Source organism: Podarcis raffonei, chromosome 6 (assembly GCF_027172205.1).
Source record: "Podarcis raffonei isolate rPodRaf1 chromosome 6, rPodRaf1.pri, whole genome shotgun sequence".
NCBI lineage: Eukaryota > Metazoa > Chordata > Lepidosauria > Squamata > Lacertidae > Podarcis > Podarcis raffonei.
Genome location: NC_070607.1, coordinates 64226157 through 64247494, shown reverse-complemented (window position 1 = coordinate 64247494; position 21338 = coordinate 64226157). Strand labels below are relative to the sequence as shown.

The 21338-nt window shown below is 42.0% G+C and overlaps 1 protein-coding gene across 1 annotated transcript in view; it reads right to left on the bottom strand.

Annotated features, from left to right (window-relative positions):
• Positions 1-2602: 2602 nt before the first annotated feature.
• The window catches only part of TAFA3 (TAFA chemokine like family member 3), a 93815-nt gene continuing 75079 nt past the window's right edge, over positions 2603-21338 (bottom strand). Inside the window, exons 5-6 of the mRNA XM_053393508.1 lie at positions 12392-12516; positions 2603-4621 (exon numbers count right to left, since the gene is read on the bottom strand). Of these exons, the coding sequence (XP_053249483.1) occupies positions 4610-4621; positions 12392-12516 (137 nt within the window). The 3' untranslated portion in view covers positions 2603-4609. The remainder of the gene's footprint in view (positions 4622-12391; positions 12517-21338) is intronic.

Here is a 21338-nt window from a genome sequence, read left to right as displayed (position 1 = left end):
TAAATGACATGGTTCAACAAATGTAGGGTCTGTGTACCTGTGCCTTCAATAGCTAAGCTGTACAAATCAACAGCTGTATGCTCTTTCACACAAAGAGCTTCTATCTGTGTTCAGTGTAGCATAGGAACAAGCCTCATGTGAGACTCTGATGCCTGTCTCTCTAGTCTCTGCCTTCCATTTTTTCCCTGCTTCCTTCGGGGTACTGTCATCAATACTCTAGTCTGCTGGTCTTAACTACATTTCCTTCTAACTAATCAGAATTCCCAGGGCAACAATTGAATCATTCCGCCACCAGTAACTCCTCTACCCTCCTTACACATGTGGAAATACAGCTGCTGGTGGCAAATAAAAGACTTTCTGTCTATTGCCTTAAACTCTTGCTTTCTCTAGAAATATTTCAAACAAAACGCACCTATATGAATGGATGAATTGTAAATCCACACACTCTCTATGTGCATTTGCACATTTCAAGGCTTGGCAAAGCCCTGATTATTTGCTGCTCTGTTAACTCAGTTTAAAAGCTGCCTTAAAGATTAATGAAATTAACACAAGGCTAACGCTTTTGCCAAATCTCCCAACAGCAGCAACATCTTTTGCCAAGTGTTTCAGTAGGATGCTGGAATTTCCAGCACATGAAATTTGCTTTGGTTTCCCTACACAATGAACACAGGCCAGAGTCTAGAATCCAGAGGGAAGCTAGGAGAGAAATCCAGAAGAGCAAAGAGGTGAATTGATTTGTCTCCCTTCAGCTATAACGATCAGATTAAGTATAACCACAGTTTACTCCTTTCTGAGCTGTTGGAGATAAACTCTTGTTATCTTGGGGCTAAACTAGACAGGAGGAGGAGGAAGGGCCACAACTCAGTGGGAGAGTATCTGGTTTGCATGCAGAGTCCCAGGTCCAATCTCCAGCATGTCAAGGTACAGTTGAGTGAGTCTTCTTGTCTGAAATCATGGAGAGCTGCTGTCATTCAAGGGCTCAGCCACACTCACCTTTTGCCCTGCACTTTCTAGGCACAGGTCTGTGCTTTAAAGCTCTGTGTCAAAGGGCTTTTTGTACTTGTTTCGCCCTGCTGCTTTGTCCAGGAAAACCGACTCTTTAATGCTGAAGCTACAGTCATGGCTTCCACTGAAATGCAAAGAGCAGAATGCAAAGAGCAGAGACAGAGTAACATCCTGATGCAAAACACACTGAAGGTGGAGGAAGCTCTTTGGGGGATTAGATAGTAGGCAGGGTAATGCCAATTTTTAAAATGGGGGGCAGGATCCAGGACTCCAAGAGAGTCAGTCAAATACCGATCCCAGAAAAATTGTTGTCAACATTTTTAAGCCAGGCACCAAGGAGGACAAGTCTTGCTGAAGAAGAATCAGATTTCTACAAAGAGAAGTCATGCCTCATCAGGCTCTTAGAATCTTGTGAGAATATCTGCAAATGGATAGATATGATCTCATGGATAGTGTATATTTTAGAACTCTCAAAAGATGTTTGATAAAGTCCCAAGAATACTTTGCAGTCTGAGCATATGAGCATGGGGCCTTCTTATGGATCAGTAACTGATTTGGGGGAAACATGCACAGTGTGTTAAAACTCATGACAGTTTTGACAATGCTAGGAAGTAAACAGTGCCGGGAAGAGTCTGCCATGGATCAGTATAAAGGGCAATGCTATTTAAGATGCATACGTGACCTGGAATCAGAACTGGACTACACCAAGTTATTCAGGACAGCGAAGCTCCAAACATATGAAGGAGCTTCAAAATAATAAATGAGTTAACTGAACAGCAGGTGAGGTTCAATAAATACAAAATGATGCAAATAGAGATTCCTGTGTCAAACACATTCACTAAATTACCACTGTCTGATCAAGCATATATATGAGTTGGAACCATAAGCCTCCCCTCTCTGACATGAGTACAGACACTATTCCAGGCCATTACAGGGTAAGGAGGCCTGTGCACACATCTCATATGCAACTTGCCCCTCTGCTTGGAGCATGTGTTCCTTTACGCAGGGGAAGGGAAGAGGCCAGAGGGTGATATGGCAGGAGCACACCAGCCTCCAATTCCCTGAGTGGATCAATTGTGTGCCTGCATCTGTCCTAGGAAACAAGGCTGTTTTGCTGAATAACAGGGATAGAGAACCTCCAGATCTTGTTGGACTACAACTCTCATCATGCGTGACCCTGGCCATTGGTTATGGGCCAAGACTCATGGAAGTCCAACGGCATCTATTGGGCCACAGGTTTATCACCCCTGCTTTACAGAGTTACTTCTGCCCACTGACAAGTCACTGGCAGTGAATTGGACTAAACCTTATCCGAGTCATTACAAACCCCTGGGGAGCCAGCAACATTTTGACAGGCTTTTTGTACTCAAGAAAGAGTTACACTACTTTGCCAAAAAGCTAAGGTAATAGATTGACATGGTTTAAGCAGGTACACATAATGAGGTTCTTCTCTTTCCTCCATCAGAACAAACCCCCTGTTGTAAACTGCTCAGTTGCTTTTTCGATTACTTGAAGATGATTTCAGAAAGCCCACAGCTTCTCCTCCCCCACTTGGCCTCAAAAACAAGCTCATATTTAAATGAACAAATCCATCCTGCAGAGATTAAAACGAACTTTAATATTTCACAGCCTGGTATTTACATCGCATCCGAAGCAGGTATAACATTGTCTGTTACAAAAAAACGTTTAGATAACAAAGTCAGCAGGTCATACAGTCACAGCATGGAGGCCAGGCCAGTGCCAAGTTGGACAGGTCAAGGCAGAGTTTTGAAGGTGCAGCTGTTTGCCCATTCTCTCCGGGAGCTCCTGACATCCATCTTGGTTGAGTTGGAGTCAGGTGTTCACTTTGGGTTATACTTAGCAAGGGTAAGCAATCATTCTCAGCCTCAGCCACCACCCTCCCCCAAGTCAAACCAATGAACCTTCATGATCAAGGTAGACATAATGAGACACAGACATGGAACATGTTTATGGATGCCAATTAGCTGGGAGCAGATCTCAACATTCCAATAGGAAAGATCAGCAATGAGTTGTCTTTAAGAAACCCTAACCTTTCTGTTATATGCCTGTTGTTCTAATTTGCTATGAAAAATGCTAAGTAAGCTTTGAATAAGCATTTCCACTTTGGGGCTTAGATGTCCTGTGCATCCAGAAACAATGAGAGAACTTCACCAAAGCTATGTCGTTTCTCTCTGTCTATTGTCTTCTCCTACCCTTTCCTTGTCAAATCCCACTGAATTAAAGTGGATCCTCTCCTCCATTTATATCAGCAGAAGCAGCAATGGCATCATAAGCTGGGAAGTTTAACTTAGTTCTCATAATATTTTCTTGTGAGGAGGTATAAGAGCAATCAATTGGTCCCTGAGAGGGATCTGCACTCATTACAGTTGCCAAGTACAAGTCTTTATTTAATACTAAATGTAACTAAGCTCTCTCAGTTCTCTGAGTAAAATTTAAGACTGTAGCAGACACAACATAGCAAAGAGAAGAACACACTTTCCCCCCTCACAATTTCTAATATTTGCAATAGAATTCTGACAACAACAGTAATTTGTGTGACTTTGAAGGAACAGAAGAGATGAGAGTATAAGCCTTATTAATTACTGAACAGGAGAGGAAAAGACCAAGAGAGAACATTTTGGGTGACTCATGAAAAAGAAAGAGACAGCATTATGAATACTTCTTCTCATCTCTTGTGCTTCCAACAAAGTGTAATGAACTTCTGTCTGTACTGTAGATTCTTCCATCCGTCCAGGTACAGAATCTGAAGCTGGTAACTGGGTAAATGTTGGAGCAACTGCATGGTCTTTCTTGAAGTTCCTCTAATTTCACAACACAAGATTATAATTTGGTTTCTTGTTTCCAGAACTCAAAGCCTGTCTTCTATGAAAGCGACAAAAACATGAATTGGGAAGATTTTGTAAAAACACGAATTTTATTTTGAATCGTGAACTTGACACCCACTCGACACCTTGATTCTCTTTAGTGATCGTCAGAGCCAGCCTACATACACAGGAGAATTCAAAGGAAGGAAAATTGCTTTCCCCTCCTTTGTAGTTATCAACAGATTCTATGCAACTCCAATATTTAATTGAGCACTAGGGGAAGAAATACGTTCTTCTCTTTTGCAGGTATATCCAGGGTATGGAAGGAGAATGTGGAGCAGTTCTTGTAACTGCATTCAAGACCCATAATTGTAGACTTAGTAGCAGCTGATGGTTAAATACCTTAGAGGCTGCCCTGAATCAGTGGTTGATGCAGTATTTTATCTTCAAAAACAAGGGAAATTTCCCAAGATCTCTGCCCAGACAGGTACGTCACCCCTTTCCTGTAATCCTTGGTGCTGTTCTTCCAGGAGGGAGCAAACTGCAGCACCACTCCCTTGGCAGGTGTACACGAGGAAGAACAATAAAGTGCCCATGAAAAATAGGCATCCTATACCACAGTTGCATCCTATCCTGTGCCAATGAGGTCCTTCTGTTTCCAGGTCTTCAGAACATAGAAGGAATATCTTGCACCTGGAGAAAAGCCATGTTGTGCCATTTCTGCAGTGCCAGCCATGTCAACACAGATGCATATCAGATGAGAGCAGATCTTCTCAAATCTACCTTGTCACCTGGGAACAAAGGAAAATGCATTAGACAGATATCTGGTAATCTAAGGAATTATCTCTGATCCAGAACCTCCTGTGCATCCCAGTGCATACACAGAGCTCTTGCATGAATGGGCTTTCCTTGCAGGTGAAGTTGCTCTGCATTGAAAAAGATGCACTGAGAGTTTGCAGGAATAGAGAGGATAAGTCGACCATTCTTATTCAGCATTCAGAAGATGTCTAACAAGATTTTGCAGACCTGTTCCTCATAAGATAACCAATCCCCCAAACATTTTTCTTTCATTTTGTGGGGAGAAGAAAACATTCCATAGTAGTGAGCTGACTGAAACATGTAATTTTCAGAAGTCAACAATTCTGGAAGCAAACGGAGGGGCGGGGAGGGAGGAGACAAGCCCAAATGTTTACGTAGGAAAATCATATCAAAGTTATTTAAGCAAGCATCTGGTTGCATTCTGACATGAATTTCAGTCCACGAGGGAAGGTTGTGGCACATCAGAATTATTCGATGATGATGATTAAATTTGTGTACCATCCTTCTTCCACAGAAATACCAGATAAAACCACAAAATACATAGCCATATTAATATGTTGCAATTTAAGAGAGCAACCTTGCCAGATCACTCCATAGGCCCATCTAGGTTAGCATCCTATTCTTACAGTGGCCAAGCAGATGCCCATAGGGAGCCCAAAAGCAGGGCATGAGTGGAACAGCACTTGCTCCAGCTGCATTCCCCAGCAACTGGTTTTCAGAGGCACACCACCTACAACAGTACGCAGCCATCATGACTAGCAGTCACAGACAGCCTTATCCTCCACAAATCTGTCCGTCTGCTTTGAAAGCTGGTGCAAAGTGGTAGCAAATTCCAAAGTTTGACTACATGCTGTCCTGAATCTTCCAACACTGGATAATCCTGGGTTTTAGTGAGAGACGCTGACAGCCTCTCTCTATATCTGCTCCATTTCCCCACCTTACTTGTCTTTTCTCAAAATTAAAAAAAACCCCAAACATTGTAACTTATTCTCTTAGGGATTTGCTCCATTCCCTGGATAGTTTTGTTTGTCACAACAATGTGTATAGCAGTATCTTGGCAGTCTTTATTTTCAATCCCTTTGCCATTTTCATGGCTGCCACACACAGGTTCAACATTTTCATAGAGATATTCACCAAGAACCTAATATTTCTTTTGTGATCAATCACAGCCAATTCAGGCCCTATAAGTATGTATGTGAAGTTAAGATTATTTGCCCCACAGAGTACTGTGGTATGAGCATGATTATATGGTTGGAGAACTGGACTAGAACCAGGAAGGTCCAAGTCCAAACTCTCAGTCACGAAGATCACTGGGTGACTTTGGACCAGTTACCATCTCTCAGCCACATATACCTCACAGGGTTGTTGTGATGAAAAAAGGAGGCGAGAACCATGTATAGTGCCTGCAGCTTCTTGGGGGAAGGGCAGGAAAACAACTGAGTAAAAGGATTTTTAAAAAAGAAAAGCTAACCTTATTTATCGTCACATGAGCTTTTGTAGGCAAGTTCCCGTTTTGTTAGATGCATTAAATCCTGCATTGTGGGGGGTTGGGGTCCCTTCCAACTCTACAATTCTATGAAATCAGGGATGGGGAAACAAACATGACCCTCCAGACATCTCTAACTGGCCCTCGGGTCTCTCCAAGGCCAAATCCCTTGCTTAGGCCAGACCCCTCTGTGGGATGGCCCTCTGCTATGACATCATCGTGTCCTTTTGACTGGCTGGAATATATCCTTTTGACTGTGATCATGCCTCTTGCCTGCCTGGATTGAGAGATGTGATGTGTGTGTGTGTGTGTGTGTGTGTGTGTGTGTGTGTGTGTGCTGGGACCTCTGGTTTCTGGGTTGCTGGAATGTAACCCACTGGATATAATCACCTCTTGGTCCACCCACTTTTTATTCTGGTCCTGCCAGCTCTGCCACTGTCTGCTGAGAGGTAGGTTCCAGTCTATGAAAACTTGGGCCACAATAACTTTGTTAACCTTTAAAGCGCCTCAGACTCTCAGTGGCTTATTATCTTTATGAAGGGGAATCAGTCACCAAATCCCAGAGATCAATGTAGGGATCAATAAAAAGCCAGCCCTGGAAAAATATCATTGACATTTGAAAGTGACAAGTTCAGCCCCATAACAGCATCCTGCAGAATCACTCTCAGCACTGGAAAGGCACACAAATCCAGCCTGATGCAATTGCGTCTCTTAAGGCAGGATCCTCCGTCCACCAAATGAACATGATCTTATACTGGGTTTGCAAATGGGTGCAAAATAGTCTACTCCTGTGCTTGTCTGCTTGGCCTCTGCTCCACATGCTCAAGCCATGCATTTTTTCTTGCATACATATAGACAAAGAGGGGCAGTGAAAGACAGCCAAATCTTTCAAATCTAAAATACCTACTGTGCACCTAAGATTGAAGAGCAACAGCTAAGGATATTTGGGGGGAAGATTTATTTGGGGCAGGCCAAAATGGAATCTGTTCAAAAATGCATAACTTAACATGTTAATTCTTTCAAGTACCTCAAGGCTTCCAGTTCCAAGATTACCTTAAGTGACCTTTTTAGCAGCAGAGGTGCTAGGTATTATTATTATTATTATTATTATTATTATTATTATTATTATGCATTCTTTAGCATTCATCTAACATAGCTACATTTACATGACTCTGTCTGCAGAGAAAACATAGATTGTGTGAGCCTTTCAAAAGAATTTAAAGCAAGTGTCTGCATTTTACAAGAGAAATCATTAAGAGAAGCTCTGCGGAGGGGAGGGGGTAAAAGAGAAAGGTGTGCCTGACATGCAGGCAATAATTTATATTAAGCCCAGAGCCTGCTTTTCTTTGCTGCCCTGTGTCATATGTGCACGGTAAATAGTCTAAACAAATTCTTAAACAGCAGCCTGAAAATTGTGTCTTGGCTTTGAGATGCTGGGTTATTCTAATGGCTGTGGATGATTTCATAGTCTTCAGATGTACCGAGCCCTATTTACCCATTACAATGTCCTTTCTTATGGATTTCACAGTAGGACTAGCGATTTCTGTCAAGGCAGCCATCAGAGCTGTGGATGCATTTGAAATTTTGCTATTTAAATTCTATCCCTGCCCTTGTGTGCATGCCAAACAAGAGACACATTTCAGCAGGAACAATTTAGCAAATCCATTGCAAAAATGGCAAGGAGATCAAACTGAGAGCATCAGAGAGAGAGAGAAGCTCAATTTGTACGCAGCAGAGACCCACAGCTAAGGGGGGAAGATATGCTTATTATTTAACTGCCCATCCAGTAATACCATAGCGGTTAGATCCCAGGCTTCAAAGTGGACAGAACAAACAGAGGCAGTTCGCTTTAATGCAGAGGCTGAGATGACCAGATTGAGAAAAGCGACTCATCTTGCTCTTTGAAGGCACATAGAGATAAGGAAGGGCAAGCCCTCATTCATTTCCCAGACAAAAGTCACAGGGTGCTTCCAGACAGTTGCTTACTTTGCAAGCAGGTCACTGAGATACTGCAAACCAGACATTGGCACCAGAGGGTATTTTTTAAAAAAATGGTCATCAGCTATCCCCCAGGAAGGGTAAATCCAGATTAAATTAGACCTTGTGTGGATGTTGCAAAAAACACAAAAACAAACAAAAAACACACACCAGTCCCAAATAATCCCCAATCTGGTAGTACCCAGGTTCTATGGCGGGGATACAGAGCCTGGGGCCCTTTGATGGACTCCAGCTCCCAGCAGCCCCAGGAAACATTGCCAATGGTCAGGAATGATGGGAAGTGGAGTCCAACAACATCTGGAGCACCACAGGTTCCCCATCCCTGCTCTATGGTATCCAAATGCTTAGTTCAGACAAATATTGCTTGTGTCTTTAAAGAAGTAATATGGGAAACAGTTCTCCAGGAACTGCTGAAGGCGGCAGGAGTGTCAAGAGGTTCAACTGAGCAGTGCCTTCGTGACGACTGGTTTCTTCCTTGTCACTGCAAATCACATTCAGCCCTAAGAGAATACATCACCTGTCCTCTTCTTCAGCCTACTCAGAACTTGCTGTTTTCCTGCCTCCCTGCAGTCTCATCAGACTACATTTTGTTCCTTCTGTCCTGCTATTTCTGTGCAGCAGGCACATAAGAACCAAAGCCCTTCCTCCACACACACACACACACACACACACACACACACACAGCATGGTTGCAAGAGCATGGGTTGCCCCACACAATAAAGAGTAGGGTTGGGTTAGGTTTCTGCAGTATGTCTCTGGAATGTGAAAGATGGATCAAGGCATTAGAGCTACGGGGGGGGGGGGCAGTGCTACAAGAAGGAAAGTGTGTTGTTTCCTCTTGGAGGGGGTAAGCCAGAATGAGAGCCTGGCTGTGGGCCAGATGGGTTACTGCCAAGTGCTCCACATTCTGAGAGCACAAAGGGTGCATGAATGATGTCAAAATGTAACACTGCCAGGAAAAGTGGGGAGCAAGCAAAGGGGAAACAGATAAAGAAAGGTTGGTGGTGCGAAGTTGCTGTGATTGATTACTCAGCAGCATTTTGATTCCTGAGCCAACGGAGGCTGCTCTGATACTTTCTCCCTCTCTTCTTCTTTTAAAAGCTCTTCAGTGTGAACATGCTATTTGTCGAGTAAAAGATAAGGAAGGAACAACAGGCTGTTATTTTGCAGGATAATTTTATGGGGTGTTTGCGTGGAAAGGAGATGGAAGCACGAAGCAAGCAAAGCCTGAAGAATAATTATGCTCCACTGTATGAACAATGATTACAAAATTATGCAACTGATTAACCATGACATACATGTAATTACTAATGAGTTTGATAAAATTTTAATTATACCTTGTTCTTCAGGGTATTCAGCAAGCCATGAAAATAATAATCATGTAGCTCTCTGTCACAGATGATTGCTCCAACTGGAGGAGCTGTGACAGGCTGGAAAGTCCTTGGCTGGAACGTGATGCAAAGCAGAGGGAAGTGGCTGCAACAAGCCAAGGCTGGCAGACGTCTTACAGGCAAACCATCCTCCACTATTGTATTTCTTGGGATACTGGGAGGAGTTTCATCTACACACTTAACTGCTCTTGCATAAGATGCTGTTGCTAAACACCTATTAGAAGGGGAGACCTCAAAACCCATTTCCATCAACCGGCTCACGTTTGCTTTGACTCTGCAACTGATGACTCACTCTACTCATCCACTTCTTATTTTGTCACTCTGCTCTTGAATGCTATGCAAGATATATAGGATAAATCTGGAAAGAAACTTGTTTGAATGAAGTCATCTCCAGCGGATAAAAATAAAAGCTTTTGAGATTCTGAGGAAATGATATTTAACTCGAAGTGAGAAGGTTCATTTTTAAAGAGCACACTTCCCCCAATTCCCTCCTAAATTTTCTTTTCTACTGCTGTGTAAATTCTGATGAAAGCTGCACTTTCAAATCACTCCTAATAGCAAATAAAACCTGCCAACAGGACTGCACAAAAATGGGACCCCATAGAAACAAGAGGGGGGTATCAGTGTGTATTCAGGATTCCTCAAGGTTTGAAGAAGCACAAGAAGTACAGTTGTAAGTTTTTTGGGGGGGCAAGGATCCCCTAAATTCCTAGGTGCCAGATCCTCCCCATAATTCCTGGATTTAGTAAAAGTTGGAATTAATCAAGGTTTTATTAAACTGTGCCAAACACTGCTGGGTTCAGCATAAACTAACTAGCCAGTCCAGCCTGGCATAGCTAGCTGAGTGTGGGTCATTGGTGGAACAAAGCTGATGATGGCCAAGTCTTACAAAACCTTACAAAAGATGGGCCATCAGGAAATTCAGTGCCAGACAGCAAGGGGAAGGGAGCTCCTCCTCCAGCTGTGTGTCAGTGGGCAGAGACAAAAGGGATTGAAAAAGGTTTAGGATTTCAGTTTGGCCTGACATAAGCGAGCAGAAAGATCAGTTTGGAGTTTGCAAGCTGCAGAGAAAGTGGAGTCAGAGCACCATGTGGGCTGACAGGCAGAAAAAGGGACAGAGAGCATGGCTTTTTGCTATTTTGGATCTAAGACTAGTGCGCCTATGGGAGAAGCAACAGACCCTCTTGGGGGCTTGCCTGTCACCCCTGCAATCTCACACCACTCAGATTGGGATGTGGTGTAACAGTACTAAGGGGGGAAAACTTAAAGGGTCAACCCCCCCCCCCCGAACAGCACAAGAAGGACTGATCTGCTCAGTAACCACAGAATGCTGAGCATCTGTTGGGGGTGCGGGTAGAATAGAAAATCAGGGATGGGGGGAACAGAAGATGGCTCAAGAGCAATCAGGCAATATTCCACCCCTCTCTGCACAGAAGCCTACTGTGCAAGGAAGGCGTGGGTAACGGGGGACCTCTCCCCTCCCCGCTTTGCTCAGGCAAGGTGTCCTGGCACCGCCTCGCCTCCTCCAAGCCCTGCATCTCCTCTCCCTATGGAAGATCCTGGAAGATGGCCTGACTGGCTAGAATTACACACTGCTAGAGCAATCCACACTACATTGTGTTGCACACCCGACTTTTGAGTAATAAACAGAAAAATTTCCATTTTGAACAAAATGGCTTTTGTTAGAGGTATTGGTTGGTTGCTCGAGAGCAATCAGGCAATATGCTTCAATAGTCTGTTTGAAAGGTTTCTTATTGGTGATAAAAACCGTTAGAATGCAGAGCACCTCTATTCTGTGTCTTGCTCATTCACTGGCAGAATCTGAGAGTGGGTCCTTAAACCTTCCCCAGCCGAGGAGTTTCTTGACGCCCAGTCTGCGCCTCCCCTCTCTGCGTGGAAGCCTACTGCGCAAGGAAGGCGTGGGTAACGGGGGACCTCTCCCCTCCCCGTTTTGCTCAGGCAAGGTGTCCTGGCACCGCCTCGCCTCCTCCGACCCCTGCATCTCCTCTCCACTAGAGGCGTGGCTTCCTTCCTCCGCTGAGGAAGTGCTGCTTCCCACGATCTTTGGGGGCTCTCTGTAATCCATCCGGCTTTTCCCCTTTTGCCCCTGAGCCGATGGCAGTTCCCTGACAGCTTTGTTCAGAATGTGTGTCCGAGCATTAGAAAAAGTAGTTCCGATTACATGTTTTGATCACATTTAAATTTAAAAAATGAACTATAGGGAACTAAACAACCCTGTAACTGAAGCAACAATGGCTCTCTAAAGTTTCTCAGAGTAGCTTCAGACATTATGGACAAGGATCTCGGGGAGGTGTATAAAGAGTCTTGTGGTTCCTGTCTCCATGTAATCTAATTTGATTTTTTTGTCGCATTAAACTGTATTGAGGTCTCTTAAAACATGCTGCAGTGTAAGCTGTGGATCTCCACTGCCTTCCTGACATACAGCTGCTTCTTCTCTTTTTCCCTTCCCAAACCTCCTGCCATTGCACTGGCCATGGCAATCCTTTTTTAGGTATATAGCAACTGCCTAACACATACACAAAGAAGTCAGATATCCATTGTCACTTATCTGAAATAACCTTGAACTGAGATCTTTATGATAGGTGGTAAGAATGGACAAGATGCATTGTGGGGCTCTTGAACCATTATATGCCCCGAACATACTGCTGTTTACTTGGCCTGCCAGATATTACGAAACAGAGTCAACTATTTGAAATAGATTCAAAGCATCACAATTGTCATTCACAAAATCATGCACTATGTGGATCTCATAAAAAGCATCACAACAATGCCCTCTGGGGTGTGTGTGTGAGAGGCAGAGCATTATTTGACTCAGCCTTCTCTCACCCATCTTGGATTAGGAATACCTTGGTGGTCTTTACTTTGTTTCCAGTACTGCAGCTCCATCCGGACAAATCTGGTAGCACTTTACACTCTTCTCCTTCTACACATGGTTGCATTTGGCACCACCACTTCTGAAGCACTATTGAGGCTAGGAGAAAACAAAAGGCATAGGACTTTAAAATCAAAGCAAAGCAACGACACCAGGCTGGACAATACAGTTATTTACTCCTCAGGAGAAAGTTTATGCAGTCAGTGAAGTGGATCATCTCTTTGTGGCAGCAAAAGGCCCCAATATAAACAGAAAATGAAAGAAACATTGACCATAATCTTAAATGTTATCAGGTCAGCTCCAAAGTGGACCAATATGAACACTCAAGTCAATTCCCTTTAATTCATTCATTCATGTTGCCGTTGCTGTTGTTATGATTATGAATTTCTATACCATTTAATATTCAAAAAATCCCAAGCAGTTTACAATCGCACATAAAGCATCAAACACAACATTGCAAAATATGAAAATAAGACAATACTAACTAAGATCAAATGCAAGATGCACATTTAAGGCAGCATGGTTAGCAGGAAAAGAAAATATCCTCTTAAACATTTTTTTAAAAAAAGGTGCAGGAGCATCACTGCATCTTCACACATCCCAAGGATGGAGTGCTGGCTAGTACTACAATTGAACCAAGCAGCCCCAAAGCATATTTTAATACTTGTTTCTCTACCCACTATAGGGGCCATCTACCATGCCAACCTGCAGTGCAATGTGGGAGTCATAAAGCCAGGGCAGAGGCTTGTAAATACTGCAGGGTGCCCCCTGACCTCGGCTGACCAGCACTCCAAGCTTTACAATGTATTGGAATGTATTGACCTTAAATGGAGTTGTGTTTCCTCTGGGCAGTGATGACCCTATATGGTGATGTGTGTAATAAAAGCCTTGACCGGATGAGGTAACGTGAGACATTGGCAAACGGCCATGCGGCTGGAGACAACAAAGGAGAATAAATCGGGAAAGGGCAGAGAAAGGAGCTGCCCTTACCATCATGAAAATATAGCTGGCTTTCTTTGTCATTTTTCTATGCTAATCACCATCTCATGACGGCTGGATTTCCGTCAGTGCAACACTGGAATAATCTGAAGGCACAGGTCATAAGAAAAGCTCATCTCATTATCAACCCAAGTTCTGCCACAAACATGACCAAAGTCAGAAGGATCATCAGGTAAATCATTCAGGGCCAGAGAGGAAGAAATGTAATGAAAGAGCAGCAGTGTTCCGTTCAAAAGGGAGGTGTGGGGATTGAATGAGCTTGGCAGGAAGTACACACCATGACAGAATTGGTGGGAAGAGTTGTCTTGGTGAATTAGGGCTTCCCTGGCTCCTGACAGTTTCAAAGACAAAATACATGTTAATGACAAATGGGCAAGAGCAAGCAACCTTGAGAGGCTAACTGAAACAGAGATGTTGTACCTAATGGTGCCAGGGCCCTCATTTAAAATCAGAGTGAGGTCTGCTTCTCTCAAGTTCTTTCTGACCTTAGACATTGGGCTAAAGTCAAAGGTGGCATTGTAGGAGACCAAAATTGCAGAGCCTGATTTTGCTTGGCCTGTCATCTTATTCTCAACTCAGGACAACAGAAAGGCTAAGAAAAAAGAAATGGAAAGACTTGGAAGAAGGAAGAGACTGGCCCAGACATGCACAGACAGCTGTGAGCCTCAGGTTCACATTCTCCACTTTCTTCTCCCAGCATAGTCACTTTAGCTTCCAGTTTTAAACTAGCATTACATCCCAGCTGGGAGAACACTGTTTAAATTCTGGTTTGTTAACAAACCTGGATCATAAGCCATGGTTTGCTCCTGACTTGTTTAAACCAACCATAGTTAAGACTAGATTTCTTTCAAATATTTACACCCAGCCAAAATGTTTTGGTGGTTTCAGGAGGCCTTTGGGACAGAGGAGAACAACTTTCAGGATTGGTGTACTTAGTAAACTTACAATACACAAGGTGATCCAAGAGCTTTTCATCCATTAAAAAAAAAAGATAAGAGGAAATCAAAGCAGCTAGGATGCCTAAGTGCCACCATACATTTTCACAACAGGACAGGAATATCCATGGAAATGATGCATGGGAAACACATAGCCCTGCAGGTATTCTTGGATCCCTACCTCCCATCAGCTGCAGCCAGCATGATGAATGGTCAGGGATGATGGGAGTTGGAGTCTAACATCTGCCTTAAGTTCTCCATCCTTGGGTTAACATTACATTTGAAAGACTGCACTGGGTCCTGGAAACTGTCCAGAGTGAGTAGCAGGTGCAATTTGGGTAAATACTTCTGTGAATGTTGATACAATTCTACTTCACAGCTCAAGTACACAAGACTGATTAATTAATTAATTTTATTTAAACTATTTGTCAGCTACCATCCAGCCAAAGCTCGCTGGGCAGCTTACAAAACTGTAAATGCACAGCAAATAACAATCAAAATGAATTCACAGCAAGCAGTTAAATTATATATATTGCTGAGATATTTTTTGTTTCATAAACTTTATATTCAACTTGGTTGTTAAAAAAAGCTTCAAGGCGGTTTATAAAACAGATAAAACAAAATTATCAAGAAGAAATAGAACAATAATTCAGTTTTTTTCATGAAGTTAAATAACAATAGACTAAAAACAGATAAAAACTGCAAAATCCTGGGACTCCAAACAGGTTTTCAGCTGGCACTGAAAGAAAACCTGGAATGAATATTAAAATGGCACCAAGGGAACTTTCCTGGTAAGGGATTGTAAATGTGTGGTGCCTCAGCTGAAAAGACCCAACCCCCTGCCTGGTTTCAGATGGTGGAGAAATTGGGAGCAGGGCTTTTGAGGCCAATATAAAAATCATGCAGGAGTAGGGCTGTACTTCGGGAGATGAAAAAAACTTCCTAGTTCTGCACATTAATTCTTCAGGATGCATAGAAGAAGAGATCTCACTCGTTCAGAGGCTGGGAGTTGCCAATCAAACAGCAGGTTTCCACTACTGGGAAAAGAGAAGGCCCGTTTCACTGAGGGGATGAAGTTTTTGTTCTCTGAGCCAATTACATTTTCCCCCAAATCCAGCAATAGCCAGAGTTTGTTGTGCCAAATCCATTGGTAATTCAGAACCTCTCTTCTGTGGTGGGTGAAGGGAACTCTTCTTCCATCTACCCGCACTGCCCTGCAAGAACTGGCTGTTGATATAAATCAACTGAAAAGAGCCTTGAAGCAAAGTGAAAAGAAGACTCTCCTGACAGAGAACTCTCTGTAATCCGAATAAGTGCTTTTGTCTTGTTGTTGTTTTTTTAAAAAAATGTTTTACAATGGTGCTACTTGCATCGCAAATGATGTGGTAGAACCACTATCCCAGTTTATTTGGAAGGTGATCTAACTAACTGAGGAAAGCGGCCATAACTCTGTGAGACAAAGGGTCTGTTTTCCACAGAGAAGGTCCCAAGTTCAGTATCTGGCGTCTTGAGGCAGGGCTAGAAAGACACATCTTTGAAACACTTCACAGCCGTATCTAGTAAGTGTCAACTATACTGCGCTAGATGGACCACTGGTCTGACTCAATATAAGACAGCTTCCTATGTAATGGGAACATTTCAGGTCAAGTGAATAGTCCTTCTGCTATTCTGAGACAGTATGGAAGGGAGGAATGATGTCATCTAGTTCCCATATGTACAACACATTTAAAGCAGTATCATGCCACTTTAAATAGTCATGGCTTTCCCTAAAGAATCATGGGAACCAAAGTTTGTGAAGAGTGCTGAGGTGCTGTTGAGATGCCCATTCATCTCACAGAGCTACAACTTCCAGATTTCTCTGGGAAGAGGTGGTCCTGTAGCTAAGTGGGGCACTCACATTTCTAGGTGGGGCATTTATTAGACTGTGGAGGCACATATAGCACCAGTCAACCCTGTGCCCATATTCACTGGTGGAAGTTGTGAGGGCCAGGCCAGGGGAAGGGAGAGGCAATGACCTCCTCTCACACTCATCTATGCAGAGTGTGTTAATTCACATAATGGGCTACGTAAAGGCCAAGTTAACAGAAAATTTAGTAAGAACACCAGGATGACTGCCAAACAAACACCAGAAAATGCAATGCAAGCAAAAGTTTGTGCTATAACTAAGAAACTATAAACAAGTATGGAGCATGTTTTTGTTATTGTTTAAAAAAAGTTTTAAAACTGCAATGCGAAAAGAATAAAACCAGGTTTAGAATCAAGCAATAGGATGTTGCAGTGCAACGCTAGGGAGAGTGGTGCTTCAGAATAATATGCCTAAATTTCTTGTTGAAGTCCATGAGTCTGAATCTTTAACTTTATAGTACAGTATACTGTATTGACTGCACAATATGCTTCCTTTTGTTAACTTATAAAAATGCTTGATAAACGTCTAAGAAAGCTTTTGAATGGAAAGTTCACCTTTTCAGCAATGAGAACCAATTCTCCCCTGCTTATCATAACCATAGAATAAACAAACTTATTTCTTACTGCAGGCAAAGAAAATTGCTTCTTCTTCTTTGCTTGCTGTGTAGAGAACACAACTGAAACTGAAACTGAAAAGCAGATCATAGTCTAAGAGGTGGAGTCTAACTGTAGCCCACAATACAAGATACTAATAATTGACTCTTCCGTGGTCATGTTACACTAGAGACTGTTTTTTCAAGATAGGGTGATTGTGTGAAAAGTCCACCTTTAGCCAGGGAAAGTCTTGAGTGAGCAGGGAGATTGGGGGGGGGGGCCTGGCCATAGGTGAAGTTTGTTGCTAACCCAAGCTAGACTTCCACTTCCTTCCTAGAACCTGTATTGCTGACAGCTTTCACCTAAGCGGTTAAAATGATTCTGATCATTCCCAGAAGTAAAAGCTCAACCACTGGTTTGAAGGATGAGGTGACTGGGAGATATGAACCATATTATATATTGTATTAGAAATCTTTTTCTGCTTTCTTGGCACTTTTAATTGCTAAGATATGTAGAGCATCCATAAGAACTTTATGTCTGGGCTGCAACCGATGCGGGCACGATAATTTCTGTGAAATTCCAGTGGATAATTTCAGGGAAACTGCTTTGTTCACAAAATAAGAAGCACCTTTGTGAGGCTGCTTGGGGATGCAGCCTTTCATGGGAATTGTATCCTGTGTTTTTTAAGTAGTTTCTTGGCATCATGTACAAATCCATTTGCACCAGCCAAGCTGCCAAGCCAATCAATAATGCACCAGCAGAGGCTTCCAGCCACTTCAGATAGATCCAGAATGACACAGCTCAATAAAATATAGATGGGGGTGGGTGGGTTAGTGCTTTGCACAGGTGATTAGATGGCATGTTCTTATTCATGCTGGTAGCACTTACACTGCAGAAACAGGCTTTTCTAAGTAAAATAAAAATAAAAATAAAAATAAATCAACAATAGACCTTAGAACCAGTCTTGGTTACTTGGATGCTGACTAAAAAATAATATAAAGGAAACAGAGCCCTGTAAAATGAGCCCCTTTCAGAATTAAACTAAGGAACATTCATACACGAGCATTAAATATTGGTTTGGAGTTTGAAACTGAGCAAATCAACCCACAAGTCATTTATCTCTAAGTAGTCTTACTAAAATCTCTGATTTATCTTTCAGAATAAGTATGGAACCTTCGTGTTGAGGGGCAAAATGCAAGCTAAATAAATTGACAACAGTGCCACATATGACCAATTAACCGAGCCACGATTATGTTAAAAACCTTTGGAGCTACAGAATTCTGAAATACCACCCAGTGGTTCCTTCTTTGTCACATCCCCTACCTATAATATATGCTGGAGTTCCATGATCTGTATTCTCCAGCAATGTAGGCCCTGTTTTGCCAGGGAGAAGGGAAGAAGAAGAGCACTTGAAATTATAATTATATACCATTTTCCTTTATTTTTTAAACAGCATTTTGGATATAAGAGTAAGGATCTATGGGACCCATGGGAGGGCTGTCTATAGCCTACTGTACTATTGACAAAAATGATGGGAAAGGTCAGTCTTGTTGACTTCTATCCCGCATGTGACTCCCTTCCCTTTAGCAGCAAAAGTGTTGGTGGTCTTGGTTTTCCAGAAAGAGCAGGAGTCTGAGTTTTCTAGGATGAGCATGTCTGGCCAATGCCAGTATCCATCGCAGTAAAAAACAGAGGTGGTCCACTAGTCTTGAATTTCACAAGTACTGAATCCCAAATCAATTACCTAACAATGAATTATCCTGAGAAGTTTAAAGAATGGTTGCAAAGATATGCCTGAAAACACATCACTCCAAGAAGGTCCCCATGTGCAGCCAGTGGATAGAGCCTTAGATCTGGATGAGGCAAACTGAGTTCAAAACCCAAGTTGTGCCCTCTTGACTGCTGTACCCAGACTGTGAAAATTAAACAACTAACGAGTTACTTCAATGGGACATTTTTGAGAGTGAATGAATTCCAAATCCTAGCAAACAGTAATGATGGGCTCTGTGACTCTGTTCCACTGGGACAGCATACATAGTTCCTCATGTTCTACCAGTCTGCCTTCAGTCTCTGCTCTTGCAATGGTGTTGTGGCTTTTGTTACTAGTTCAAAAACATGAGGGAGGAATGGCAGCTTTAATAGGGAGAAGCCAACTCCAGATGTGAAGAGTAAAGAAGGAGCAGGAAAGAAAAAAGCCTTTGGAGATGGTGTAGTGGTCAGTGTCTCAGGCTGGGACCTGGGAGACCAGGGTTCAAATGCTAACTCACCCATGAAGTTTACTAGGTGATCTTTTTTTTTTTTTTAATATTTTTATTCAAAATTTTTTCCATATAAACATAACATACATAAACATACAAAAACAAAAACAAAACAAAAAACATGTACCATTTCATATCCTAATTTCTTATACCTTCCTTCCCCGACTTCCTCATGCCTCCCTTTTCTGTATTCCAAATTCTTATCGATTACTCAGCAAATCTTCCCTTATTTTAATTTAAATTTAAGCTAACCTCCCTTATTCTCCTTGTCTTAACCATTACTAATAGTAACCATTTACTTTCAATCCATCATCATTCTAGCTTTCATTAACTTTATGATATTTCTTTAAATAGTCCTTAAATTTTTTCCATTCTTCTTGCACTGTTTCTCTTCCCTGGTTTCGGATTCTGCTCGTCATTTCTGCCAAACCCATGTAGTCTATCACCTTCATCTGCCATTCTTCCAGTGTGGGTAGATCTTGCGTCTTCCAGTACTTTGCAATGAGTATTCTAGCTGCTGTTGTAGCATACATAAAGAAAGTTGTATCTGTCTTTAACACCCCTTGGCCGACAATACCCAAGAGAAAGGCCTCTGGTTTCTTGGTGAAAGTATATTTAAATACCTTTTTAAGTTCATTATAGATCATTTCCCAGAATGCCTTAATCTTCGGGCACGTCCACCAAAGGTGAAAGAATGTACCTTCCTTTTCTTTACATTTCCAACATTTATTGTCAGGCAAATGGTAAATCTTTGCAAGCTTGACTGGGGTTATGTACCACCTATAGATCATTTTCATAATATTTTCTCTTAAGGCATTACATGCCGTAAATTTCATCCCGGTGGTCCACAACTTTTCCCAGTCAGCAAACATGATGTTATGACCAATGTCCTGAGCCCATTTAATCATACTTGACTTAACCGTTTCATCCTGTGTATTCCATTTCAGCAGCAGATTATACATTTTTGACAAATTTCTAGTACTGGGTTCTAACAGTTCTGTCTCCAATTTTGATTTTTCCACCTGGAAGCCAATTTTACTGTCCATTTTAAACACTTCATTTATTTGATGATAATGCAACCAATCTCTCACCTTCCCTTTTAATTTCTCAAAATTCTGCAATCTCCATTTGTCCCCTTCCTTTTCCAAGATTTCCCAGTATCTTGGCCACTTTGACTCCATATTAGACTTTTTAACAGCCTTTGCTTCCATTGGCGATAGCCACCTTGGAGTTTTGTTTTCCAGCAAGTCTTTATATCTGACCCAGACATTTAATAGTGCTTTTCTGACAATATGGTTTTTAAAACTTTTATGTGCTTTAACCTTGTCATACCACAGATATGCATGCCACCCAAAAATATTGTTAAAACCTTCCAAATCCAAAATGTCTGTGTTTTCAAGAAGCAGCCATTCTTTCAGCCAGCAGAAAGCTGCCGCTTCATAGTACAGTTTGAGGTCTGGCAGGGCAAACCCCCCTCTTTCCTTTGAGTCCGTTAATATCTTAAATTTAATTCTGGGCTTTTTGCCCTGCCAGACAAATTTAGATATGTCTTTTTGCCACTTCTTGAAACAGTCCATTTTATCCATTATTTGCAATGCTTGAAACAAAAACAACATTCTTGGCAATACATTCATCTTTATAACTGCAATTCGACCTAACAAGGAAAGCTTTAAATTTGACCAAATCTCCAAGTCTTTTTTCACTTCTGTCCAAGTTTTTTCATAATTATCTTTAAATAAATTCACATTCTTAGCTGTCATGTTTATACCCAAGTATTTCACTTTTTTAACCACAGTCAACCCTGTCTCATTCTGAAACCTTTCTTTTTCAACCTGTGTTAGATTTTTCTCCAATACCTTTGTTTTTGACTTATTCAATTTAAATCCTGCCAATTGACCAAACTCTTGGATTATTTCCAAAACTCTTTTCGTACTAGCTTCTGGCTCTTGCAATGTAAGTACTAGGTCATCTGCAAATGCTCTCAGTTTGTATTGTTTAGCTCCGACCTGAATCCCTTTAACCAACTGGTCCCTCCTAATCATATTAAGCAAAACCTCCAGGACCGATATAAAAAGTAGTGGGGAGATAGGGCACCCCTGTCGTGTCCCTTTTTCAATCTTGAACTCTTCTGTAACCACATTATTTACAATTAATTTTGCTTTCTGTTCAGAATAAATTGCACCTATACCATTCTCAAACCCTTGGCCTACCCCCATCCCCCGGAGGTTCT